The sequence below is a fragment of the Ictalurus furcatus genome, chromosome 22, assembly GCF_023375685.1.
Source record: "Ictalurus furcatus strain D&B chromosome 22, Billie_1.0, whole genome shotgun sequence".
In the NCBI taxonomy this organism is placed as follows: domain Eukaryota; kingdom Metazoa; phylum Chordata; class Actinopteri; order Siluriformes; family Ictaluridae; genus Ictalurus; species Ictalurus furcatus.
This window is the reverse complement of record NC_071276.1, coordinates 18,671,370-18,683,825: the sequence shown is the minus strand read 5'-3', so window position 1 is coordinate 18,683,825 and position 12,456 is coordinate 18,671,370. Positions and strand designations below refer to the sequence as shown.

The following is a 12,456-nucleotide window of genomic DNA, read 5'->3' as shown; positions in this document are numbered from 1 at the left end:
GACACTAATCCCCGGAACATGACTACTACCTCCACTGTTCCCTGTCCTGACATTCGGTTCTCCCTCGTTTCCCATAAAGCTAACTTTGCTGTTCCGGATAAGAAATTCAGCAAGCCCAAAACACTCTCTCTTTCCTGTGTACCTTGGCCAGCAGTCTCTGAGCAGCTTGCAATAATGAAAAAAATCATTATTCTGGACTTGACCCCTTTTTGTACTGGCTGATTGGACCCAGTGTTGGCCCAAATAGGTCAGAAAAGGTCACCCATGCTCTTCATATTTCCTTTTTTTGTCCTACAGATGGTTGTAGTACGTTCAGTTTGTGCCAGAGAGTCGAGGCAACCAAGTTATTAGCAACCAAAACATTCCCTTGCCCAGAATTCTTCACTTTTGTCCCGGTTGACTTTAGCGAAGGCTACATCCACATTAATCCGGATAGATCCGAACACTGCGTTTTTATTTTAAAACCTTCTCCGTCTAGTCAAGTCGAGTTTATTTATAAAGCACATTTAAAGAGCACCTATTATAGTTTTGAAACGTGCCTAATTTTATTTTAAAGCTCTCATACAATAGATTTACACGCATCTGAGGTCAAAAGACTCGTCAACGTGCACGTAATTTCAATACTAGAAGTAAAGTGTCACAGTCGACTCGTTAAACGATCCGTTCGGAATGATTCGTTCCAAACTCCTCCTTTCAGAGAGCATACTCTGCTCTGATTGGTCAGATGTCTCAGTCTGTCGTGATCGGTCTACCGCTGTCAGCGTGTGTCGAAAAGGAAACGGCCACTACCGTAACGAGTTTCAGCTCCGTCTGAAAAAAAAGAAGACCAGAGGCGGGGCTTTTTGTTACAAACATACGTAGGTTAGTACAGGAAGTAAAGTCTGGAATCACTAATGAGTCGATTCAGCTGTTCAGAATCGGTTCCTTCTTTTGGGAGTCGATAACTCCGTTTGTCGTGCGCTTTGGTTTTTGAAACTTTTTTTTTTGAGACTTTTTACATTCACAAACAGCGACGTATATAACACGCTACATGAAAGGGAATATTTGAAAAACCATAATAGGTGTGCTTTAAAGACAACAGCATTTGATCCATAGTTCATATATAAATGTATTGTATGATTATAAATGTATATCGTATGATTATAAATATATATCGTATGATATCATATGATTATAAATTATTAGTCTAATGTAGTCTGAATGAAGTTAATAAGTACAACGTATTTATTACTAATAAGTATTTATTAATAAATACTAAATGAATACACACTCATATGTTAGTTAACACATAAATGTATATCGTATGATTATAAATATATATCGTATGATATCGTATGATTATAAATGTATATTGTATTATTATAAATATATAGCTATGTCTATCGTATGATTATAAATGTATATCATATGATTATAAATATATATCGTATGATATCGTATGATTATAAATATATATCGTATGATATCGTATGATTATAAATGTCTATCGTATGATTATAAATATATATTGTATGATATCGTACGATTATAAATGTATATCATATGATTATAAAAGTATAGCGATCGTATGATTATAAATATATATCGTATGATTATAAATGTATATCGTATGATTATAAATATATATCGTATGATTATAAGTATATATCGTATGATTATAAATATATATCGTATGATTATAAATATATATCGTATGATTATAAAAGTATATCGTATGATTATAAGTATATATCGTATGATTATAAATATATATCGTATGATTACAAAAGTATATCATATGATTATAAGTATATATCGTATGATTATAAGTATATATCGTATGATTATAAATATATATCGTATGATTATAAATATATATCATATGATTATAAAAGTATATCGTATGATTATAAATATATATCGTATGATTATATATATATATCATGATTATAAATGTATATCGTATGATTATAAATATATATCGTATGATTATATATATATCATGATTATAAATGTATATCGTATGATTATAAATATATATCGTATGATTATATATATATATCATGATTATAAATGTATATCGTATGATTATAAAAGTATATCGTATGATTATAAGTATATATCGTATGATTATAAATATATATCGTTTGATTATAAAAGTATATTGTATGATTATAAGTATATATGGTATGATTATAAATATATATCGTATGATTATAAAAGTATATGGTATGATTATAAGTATATATCGTATGATTATAAAAGTATATGGTATGATTATAAATATATATGGTATGATTATAAATGTATATGCTGATTCTTTTCTCTGTAGCAGTGTCAGTATTGTGTGATTTTGTGGTGTAGATGTGGAGACAGCGGTAAATCAGGCTTTCAGCGCAGCAGCCACGGTTCAGGAGCGCGTGGAGGGTTTGAATGGTGTTCGGCGGTGAAGCTCGCCACTAAAATCCCCTCCAAGTGCACAGTAAGTGTGTGAGAGTGCCGCCCGGCGCGCTAATAACACCCCACTGCTGCTCTCTTAAAGGCCACCTGAAAACATTGATTTCTTTTTGCCGTTTAATGGGAAGGAAAGAAAGAGTCGATGCCATTTTACACGTCAGTACTGCTCGGCCGCTTCTCATACACACACACACACACACACACACGCACACGCACACGCACACACACACACACAGACCAAAGTAATATTACTCTCAGGATATGGAGAAAAATTCACTGCAAAAAAACACGACGTTTTAGCAAGTAAAAGTGTCGTGATTACAGTCGAACGTAACTCATTTCTCTTTAATAGACTGTTTTTAAACCAATGCAGGATGAATAAAAGCCGTTTCTACATGTTTTACGTTTGAAATGGTCTTATTCTCTTATCAGATCATTTCACTTTTTTACAAACATTTACTTCTAGAAAGAACTGAAATGATCTGCACCGGAATAAGAACAGAGAGAGAGACAGAAAGTGTCTCTTTTCTCTCTCTCTCTCTCTCTCTCTCTCTCACTTTCTGTCACTCGGTCTATTTCTTTTTCTCACTGTCTCTCTTTTTTCGCTCTCTCACTTTCTGTCTCTCTCTCTCTCATTTTCTGTCTGTCTCTCTCTCTCTGTCTACTTCCATCTCTCCTCTTTCTGTCTCTCTCGCTTTTTCTCCCTCACTTTCTGTCTGTCTCTCATTTCCCCTCTCTCACTTTCTCTCTTTCTCAGTCTATCTGTTTCTCTTTCTGTCTACGTCTATCTTTCTTTCTGTCTCTCTCTCTCTCTCTCTTGTTTTCGCTCTCTCACTTTCTGTCTGTCTCTCTTTTCCCCTCTCTCAATTTCTCTCTGTCTCACTCTGTCTGTCTCTCTCTCTGTCTACTTCCATCTCTCCTCTTTCTGTCTCTCTCGCTTTTTCTCCCTCACTTTCTGTCTGTCTCTCATTTCCCCTCTCTCACTTTCTCTCTTTCTCAGTCTATCTGTTTTTCTTTCTGTCTACGTCTATCTTTCTTTCTGTCTCTCTCTCTCTCTCTTGTTTTCGCTCTCTCACTTTCTGTCTGTCTCTCTTTTCCCCTCTCTCAATTTCTCTCTGTCTCACTCTGTCTGTCTCTCTCTCTGTCTACTTCCATCTCTCCTCTTTCTGTCTCTCTCGCTTTTTCTCCCTCACTTTCTGTCTGTCTCTCATTTCCCCTCTCTCACTTTCTCTCTTTCTCAGTCTATCTGTTTTTCTTTCTGTCTACGTCTATCTTTCTTTCTGTCTCTCTCTCTCTCTCTTGTTTTCGCTCTCTCACTTTCTGTCTGTCTCTCTTTTCCCCTCTCTCAATTTCTCTCTGTCTCACTCTGTCTGTCTCTCTCTCTGTCTAATTCCATCTCTCCTCTTTCTGTCTCTCTCGCTTTTTCTCCCTCACTTTCTGTCTGTCTCTCATTTTCCCTCTCTCACTTTCTCTCTTTCTCAGTCTATCTGTTTCTCTTTCTGTCTACGTCTATCTTTCTTTCTCTCTCCCTCTCTCTCTCTCTCTCTCTCTCTCTCACTTTCTGTCTCTCTCTGTGTCTCTCTTTTTCTCTCACACTTTTTGTCTCTCTCGGTGTCTCTCTCGTTTTCGCTCTCTCACTTTCTGTCTGTCTCTCTTTTCCCCTCTCTCAATTTCTCTCTGTCTCACTCTGTCTGTCTCTCTCTCTGTCTACTTCCAGCTTTCTTTCTGTCTCTCTCGCTTTTTCTCTCTCACTTCCTGTCTCACTTTCTGTCTCTCTCTGTGTCTCTTTCTTTTTCTCCCTCACTTTCTTTCTCACTTTCTGTCTACTTCTGTCTCTCTTTCTGTCTCTCTCTTTTTCTCCCTCACTTTCTTTCTCACTTTCTGTCTGTCTCTCTAAGTAAATATGTGTGTGTGTATATATATATATAATATATTAGTTCTGGGGGGTTTTCGGTAGTAAACTCTGGCTATTAAACACGACGATAAACCCGTCATTCTATATTCGTTACATCTGCTGTTGCTCGGAACGTTCTGAACAGAAAGCAACCTTTCATTAAACCCTTCACTGAGGATAGTTTTCATGAGGGAAGAGCTCATACACACACACACACACACACACGTTTGAGATTTGCATTAATTAACTTTTAAACCAGAGTGGGCTTTCGAGTGTTTCCCAGCTCCAATAATTACACACACTCTAACTCTCATCTAACCTTTCATCCCTCTCACTGCGTACGCCGGCAAAGAAAAACCAAGAACACTCATTTCTCAAATTACACTTTATATAATAACCTGGATTTGGTGTTATTTTCCTCCAAAATGATTTTTCATTTCTTTTTTATTTTTATTTTTTTTTTTTAGAAGAGCTGAGACAAATGTGTGTATTATGTACAGTATGTGTGTGAAGATAATTTTACTTGCAAGTGAAGGAGAAAAAAAAATGTGAAGTTATTGTATTCGATTTTTGTTACAGCCTTTAATAATTGAAGAGCGGTTCGGGAAGTCATATCCACAATAGACCTAATTTGGTGTTTGTAAACAAAAAAGAGATGTGCGCACGACCTGGTTGCAAAAAGACGTGATTATAACCTGACCGGAGAACTTTATTTAGGAATCGGACTGACGTTAGCTAAAACGTTATCCGCTGATCATTAGGGATTAGCGCTAAAAGGCAGGGATTGCTATTCGGCTAAAGTAACACTTTCACACGGCGGAGCTCTGGAAGATTCGTACGGCTTGGCTAAGCGGCGTTCTTGTACATCACAGAAAGGCTCTTATACTACAGAGAGAAATTAAAGGCAAGCAAATCGCTTGATGTTCAACATAGTGAACAAAGTTAGCTAGCTAAACGTGTCCAGTAAGAACGTGACCTAGCTAGACAGTGTTAGCTAGCTAGCTTCTCGATGTAGCGTTTAGGCGAGCTACGTAGGATTGTTAAAGCGATATAATTTAGGCGTGTTAGCTAACTTTCAACCTAAGCCCGTTAAAGCCGTAGTTAGTTTACTGATATGACCAGTTAGCCAGTCCCACCAGGACTTCGCAGTTTTGCGATCACAGAAACGAACGCAAAATCAAGCAAACTCCGGAATATTCCGAGGAGCTCTCGATTTTTCAGAACGGGCGCAGATCCGTGTGACGTCATCACGACGCCAAAGCCCTCTTCGAATCACCGCGTCGGCTGAAAGGTCTCGTTTCTGAACAAACGTCACTGAGAGAAACGTTTGCACGATGACACGTTCGCCGATTCGAGCAGTTTTCCGACATTTTGGAAAACTAATTCCGGCCCGCTCTTTAAGAGAAAAAATATTTTAAATCACTGTATACTTCCGCTAGGTTTTTTGCAACCAGGAGGCACAAAATAATCCAAACGTACCATGTAGCTCATCATGCTTCTTTCTGTAAATGTTCTTTATAATAATGTAGTGTATTGTGTTTTATTACAGTAATAATAATATTAACACTAACAATGTGTTGAAATTTGATCTATCTATTAACATTTTCATTGGGGATGCAGTAGAAGAAGAAAAAAAAAAAAAACATGGAAAGAGAAATGAAGCGTGATTAAAAAGCAGTGAGACAGAGTGGCTTTGGGTTTTGAAGACAAGGCTTATTTGTCTTTTTTCTTGCATTTTCCCGTTCTAACGATGCACTTACGTTACCCGCTCTTCCCTTTTTCTTACACCGTACCTACTTAAGGAGGAAGTCTGGATTGGTAAGTCGATGCTATCCGCAGATTTAGGGACTTACTGTAGGACGCTGGTGGACTTTAAAGCTCTTCCTGCAGGCGACCTAAACACAAACCAAATGTCCTTTTTAATTCCTCAACGCTTTGATTTAGTTAGACTAGATTAGATGGAAGTGTTTGGTTTTTTTCCTCTGTCTCTATATTATATATTACATTTATATGACATATAACTTTTAATAGACAGAACTTTTAAACAGGGCTTTCTTTGCTGTTTTTATCTCCTTTTTTTTTGTTGTTAACTGTTTATTATTATTATTATTATTATTATTATTATTATTATTATTATTTTCTCCTCTCTATTTTATACTTCTTTCTCTCATTATGAAATCAGCCTTTCATTTTACACTCTCTTTTAGTGCATAGTATTATTATTATTATTATTATTATTATTATTATTATTATTATTATTATGTTCCCCTTTCCTTTCTTCTCTTTCCTTTTTTCTGGCATGTGACAAATTTGCATGACGTTCTTTAAAGAATCTCTTAAACGTTTCTGATCTTGTGCTGAAAACACGTCTTAATTTCGTCTCTGTGCTTTCGTAGGCACTTTTGTAGAGAGCTCACACTGCAGCTAGACGATTAGCACTTGATTTATTTCCCCCGCCCCCCGCCCCCCTTTTTATAAAAAAACAAGCTCGTTTTCTTGCAGGTCGTACACTCGCGTCCTGGGCTCGAAACGTCCGTCGTCCAGGACTCGCCGTGTATTCTGGGTAAAGGGCGTGCGGATTACGATTCGGGACACGACACGTCCTCTCCGCTGTCGTCTAAAACCGGTGTCTCGAGGGCGCAGGTCACGGCGGACAGACGGGAGAAACTGAAATTCATGGACAATTCGTCTGATTCAGGAAACTCTCTGAGCAGCTACTCGGAGTCTCTGAGTAAAGCCGAACTCAGAGAGAGACGCATTAACACGTCTGTTTTCAGCAAGCTCAGAAGGTGAGAGACACAAGTGGAAGCTAAGTTGATTATTTTCCTAATAACGGGACTTCCCGGTGTGTTTTAACAGCAGTTTGCCAAACAATGACTATATTTATTAACTGTTGTCCCTGTTTGAGTCGTTGCCATAGAAACGATGATGTATTAAAACAAGCACACTTATGTAAACCTGTGAGTCAGAGCTGCTGTTAAAGAAAACTAATCAACACCTTCTGACCAATCAGGTTTGAGAAGAACTTGGGTAGCGCTCCTACACATTTAGCAAGTAATAGATACGATGACTTTAATCTTAACTCAGTTTTATACAAAGATCAGCCATAAGATTACAAGCACCGACAGGTGAAGTGAATAACAGTGAGTGAGTCTCTCGTTACAGTAGCACCTGTTAAACAGTGGGATGTATTTATTGGGCGGCAAGTGAACAGTCAGTTCTCGAAGTTGATGTGTTGAAGGCAGGAAAAATGGGCGAGCGTAAGGATCTGAGCGACTTTGACGAGGGACAAATTGTGATGTTTAGACGACTGGGTCGGAGCGTCTCCAAAACTGCAGGTCTTGTGAGGTGTTCCCGGGATGCAGTGGTTAATACCTACTAAAAATGGTCCACGGAAGGACAACCGGTGAACCGGCGACAGGGTCGTGTGCGCCCGAGGCTCATCGATGTGCGTGAGGAGCGAAGGCTAGTCCGTCTGGTCCGATCCTACAGAAGAGCTACTCTAGCACAAATTGCTGAAAAAGTTAACGCTGGCTCTGATAGAAAGGAGTCAGGACACACAGAGCATCACAGCTTGCTGCGTACGGAGCTGCGTAGCTGCAGACCGGTCCGAGCGCCCGTGCTGACTCCTGTACACCACCGAAAACTCCTACAATGGGCACGTGCGCATCAGAACTGGACCGTGGAGCAGTGGAAGAACGTGGCCTGGTCTGATGAATCATTTTCTTTTACATCACGTGGAGGCCGTGTGTGTGTGTGTGTGTGTGTGTGCGTCGCTTACCTGGGAAAGAGATCGCACCAGGATGCACTATGGGAAGAAGGCGAGCCGGCGGAGGCAGTGTGATGCTCTGGGGAATGTTCTGCTGGGAAACCTTGGGTCCTGGCGTTCACGTGGATGTTACTTTGACACGTTTCACCTACCTAAACATTGCTACAGACCGCGTACACACCTTCATGACAACGGTATTCCTTAATAGCAGTGTCCTCTTTCAGCATGATAATGCGCCCTGACACACTGCAGAAACTGTTCAGGAACGGTTTGAGGAACATGACGAAGAGTTCAAGGTGTTGAATTTCGTGCCTCCAAATTCCTCAGATCTCAATCCGATCGAGCGTCTGTGGGATGTTCTAGACAAACAAGTCTGATCCACGGAGGCCCGACCTCACAACTTACAGGACTTAAAGGATCTGCTGCCTGTCTCAGTGCCAGATCCCACAGCACACCTTCAGAGGTCTTGTGGAGTCCATGCCTCGACGGGTCACAGCTGTTTTGGTGGCACAAGTGGAGGGGGACATAATATTAGGCAGGTGGTTTTAATGTTATGGCTGATCTTTTTTAAGGATCTGTTTCAAATTGACAAGCACACTTCCTGTCTGATAGCACGAAAAACCGCCATTTACGTCATTTTCAAACTCTTCATATTCATATATTCACATCATCAGCTAATCTTGTTGAGTGTTTCCTGTAATTCCAGCGAAGAGTCGAGCAGCTGTGTGGGATCCGTGAGCCACCGTTCTCCGTCCAGTGTTAAATATCAGTATCGCCCCGAAACCCGGTCTCGCAGCAGGAGTCGATCGTCACGAAGTTCTCACCACTGGGGACGTTACATATCCAGGAGCAGGTCTCCATCCTCCAGCCGCAGGTTAGTCACGTTAAAATGAAACACACCTCAGTTTAGCTGCAGCTGTGTTATTACTCAGCCGTCGTTTTTTACCTCCGTGTGTGTGCGTGTGTGTGTGTGTAGGTCGTATTCTCGTTCGTCCAGTTACTCTTGCGACTCGAGGAGAGGGAGTGTATGTAGCGTGAGCAGTCGACGGAGTGGAAAACATTCGAGATACACACCGGACCGGTACGCAGCAGTGCTCTGACTTGTATTCAGTAATACGAGTTCTGCAGTACTTTTTTTTTTTTTTTTTTTACAATAATATAAAAGAAAAGATCCTGCAAACCAACACAAGTTTTTCATCCTGACTTCTATTTCATTCTGGTACTTAATGAGCTGAGGTGAAGTTTGTAGGATGACGCATTGCATTATCACTGTGGACTTTCCGGCGTAGCATTTTCCCCAGAAAGCATTGCACTCTGAAACGTCCTTTAAAAAAAAAAACAATAAAAAATTCTAGACAAAAACAAAGCCATAAGATTTTTGAACTAGCGGTTTGTTCGTTTTTGATCCGTATGTTGCCTGTAAGGTGAATTACACTTTTTTTAACTTTTTTTTTTGCGCCTGGGATCAGAGCTATTTTAATGGAGGTAATAATGTAATAACGAAGCCTGGCATGAGACGACTAACCGTATCCACAGAGTCGTCCGTGGCACTAACAAGAAAACGCTAGCAAGGCAGAGACACAATTAACTGGGGGGAAAAAATCTAGTCCTGTGATAAATAATATCAACTCGGACTTAATGTGTCCAATCAGTGGAAGGTTCAGGAACAGACAGCTCTATGGCTGTAATATTTAGACAAAATATAGGTCTCAGGTACAGCACACGTGTCCTTGCTAACAGCATAAATGACCAAACATGTACACTACCTGGGGTGTGCCTTCATTACATCTACATGTCTTTGTTAATCATGCCATTCGAGATTTATTCTCCCTTTACTGTTATAATGCGCTCCAGTCTTCTGGGAAGGCTTTCCACTAGATTTTGGGGCGGTGCTGTGGGGATTTGTGTTCATTCAGCTACGAGAGCGTTACTGAGGACAGGTGCTGATGTTGAGATGTTGAGGAGGCTCCAGCTCCAGTTCCAGTTCATCCCAAAAAGTGTTCAGTGGGGTTGAGGTCAGGGTTCTGTGCAGGACACTCCAGTTCTTCTACTCCAACTTCAACTTTGGGCCTCTTAGTTCCAGTGAAGAGAAATTGTAATGCCACAGCATACAAAGACATAAACCCGTGTGTTGTTCACAACAGAACGTAGAAAACATATCAAAGGTTTAAACTGAGGAAATGTAGGACATTTTGAGAAAAGGATAAGGTCATTTTGAATTCGATGGCCGCAAGACGTCTCAAAAAATTTGGGACTGGAGCAACAAAAGGCTGGGAAAGTAAGCGTTAGTAAAAAGAAAACAAACAGCTGGAGGTTAAATATGGGAACAGGTCAGTAAGATGCTTGGGGATAAAAAGAAGATCTTAGAGAGGCGGAGTCTTTCAGAAGTAAAGATGGGAGAGAGGCTCACCAATCTGTGAAAAACTGTGTCTACAATTTGTGGAACGATTTCAGAATAATGTTCCTCAACGTAAAAATTGCGAAGAGTATGAATATGTCATCATCTGCAGAACATATCATCATCAAAATATTCAGAGAATCTGGAGAAATCTCCGTGCGCAATGGGTGAACATCAATACTGCATTTTTTATCAGCGCTCAGTTCGAAAGCCTGCATCTCTGATGGTATGGGGTGCATTAGTGCCTATGGAATGGGCAGCTTGCACATCTGGAAAGGCACCATCAATGCTGAAAGGTATATACAGGTTTTACAGCAACATCTGCTTCCATCCAGATTCCATCCCATCTTTACTTCTGAGAGACTCCGCCTCTCTAAGATACTCTTTTTATACACAATCCTCTTACTGGCCTGTTGCCAATCAACCTAATTAGTTAATTAGCTAAATGTTCCTCCAGCTGTTTCTTTTTACTAACACTTACATTTCCAGGCTTTTGTTGCCCCCGTCCCAACTATTTTGAGACGTGTTGCGGCCATGAAATTCAAATTTACATATATATATATATATATATATATATATGTATGAAAACAATGATATTCTACTGTCACAGATTCCCCCTTTGCATCATGGTTCCCATGACGACAAGCACCATGTGTTTGTGTTCATTTTATAATTAGCTTTATTACTTTAACTCTTCTATTTCTACGAGACACTGAACAAAGTGCGAAGCCGACCGAGTGTGTGTGGAAAAAAAAAATACTTCGGTGAAGTTTTACAGAAACGATAGATTCACAGCGAACTAAAAAAAAAAAAACGTGCTAGACTAAACCATCGCAATAAAACCAGATTTCAATCGGAAGACTTTTAAACACGTAATAAGGGCTGAACTTACATCCGTTTCGTTCTGATGTTCCTAAAAAGGATCCGAGAGAGAATCAGAAGAAGCTCCAGCTCGTGTGAGAAGCCGTCAAAGCGAAGCAGGAAGCGCAGCAGGAGGAGAATCTGTTCACCGATGAGGAAAAGGAGAAGAGATTCACCCAGTCATCTAGAGGCTCGGAGAATCACCAGGTCTGAGTCTAGCTTTCTCACGTCACTCAACTCGACATTTACTGTATAAAAGGTCCAGACACCTTCACCTCCTACACACACACACAAGCTGTATTCGTCTAATCTTTTGTTCTCATCTCTCTTTTCGGCAGTGCGAGGAAGAGGCCGATTCCCTATTACCGCCCGAGTCCTTCCTCTTCCTCAAGCCGCTCGAGCAGTCTGTCGTCCTGGAGTCTGTTCTCCCTCCAATCACGGAGCCCGATCCGCAGCCGCAGCAGGAGTCACAGCCGCTCTTCGTACCGCAGTCACAGTCGCAGCTCGCCGCTGAGCTCCATCTACAGCAGCAGGAGCTATGACACGTTAGCCAGCTATAGCCGCGCTCGCCGCTAATTTACAGACAAGAAAATGGAACTGGATCCCCCGCCCCCTCCCCCCAGACCCCCTCCCTCCCCCGCTCAAAATAGTGACATATAAGGAACATACACAAGCTAGCAAGCTAACGAATCCAGACACCTGAATTTACACAGAAAGCTAAATCTGCCACACCTGCTAGCCCCTGTTCTCAAATTACGACTAGCTAGCAGGAGCTAGGTGTTTAATCGCGACGTTAAACGCGACAGAGTAATTCCGGCTAGAATTCCAGTTAGCCAAGCTTACTGAGCTTTCAAAGCTAACACGATGAAATTTGACTCAAAAGCAAGTAAACAAAACATTAAGAGTGTAAAAATAAAATATCAAGGTAAAGGCAACGTAATGATTCAAACTTGGCTAATAAGGAAGCAGACCAGGAGCTAGCTAGCTAGGGTTGAGGTCGTTTATATTGATGTAGTCATCTACACACTAAATCCGAGGCGAAGCTAGGGGCGTTAGCATGCTAACAAGGGCGGATTTTACTCAGAAAATGTCAAAAGT

At 40.4% G+C, this 12,456-nt stretch overlaps 1 protein-coding gene across 1 annotated transcript in view; it reads left to right on the top strand.

Annotated features, from left to right (window-relative positions):
• The window catches only part of srrm4 (serine/arginine repetitive matrix 4), a 75,875-nt gene extending 63,923 nt beyond the window's left edge, over positions 1–11,952 (top strand). The window contains exons 8-13 of the mRNA XM_053610832.1: positions 2,344–2,461; positions 6,833–7,119; positions 8,806–8,973; positions 9,076–9,180; positions 11,419–11,565; positions 11,697–11,952. Of these exons, the coding sequence (XP_053466807.1) occupies positions 2,344–2,461; positions 6,833–7,119; positions 8,806–8,973; positions 9,076–9,180; positions 11,419–11,565; positions 11,697–11,934 (1,063 nt within the window). The 3' untranslated portion in view covers positions 11,935–11,952. The remainder of the gene's footprint in view (positions 1–2,343; positions 2,462–6,832; positions 7,120–8,805; positions 8,974–9,075; positions 9,181–11,418; positions 11,566–11,696) is intronic.
• Positions 11,953–12,456: the final 504 nt, after the last annotated feature.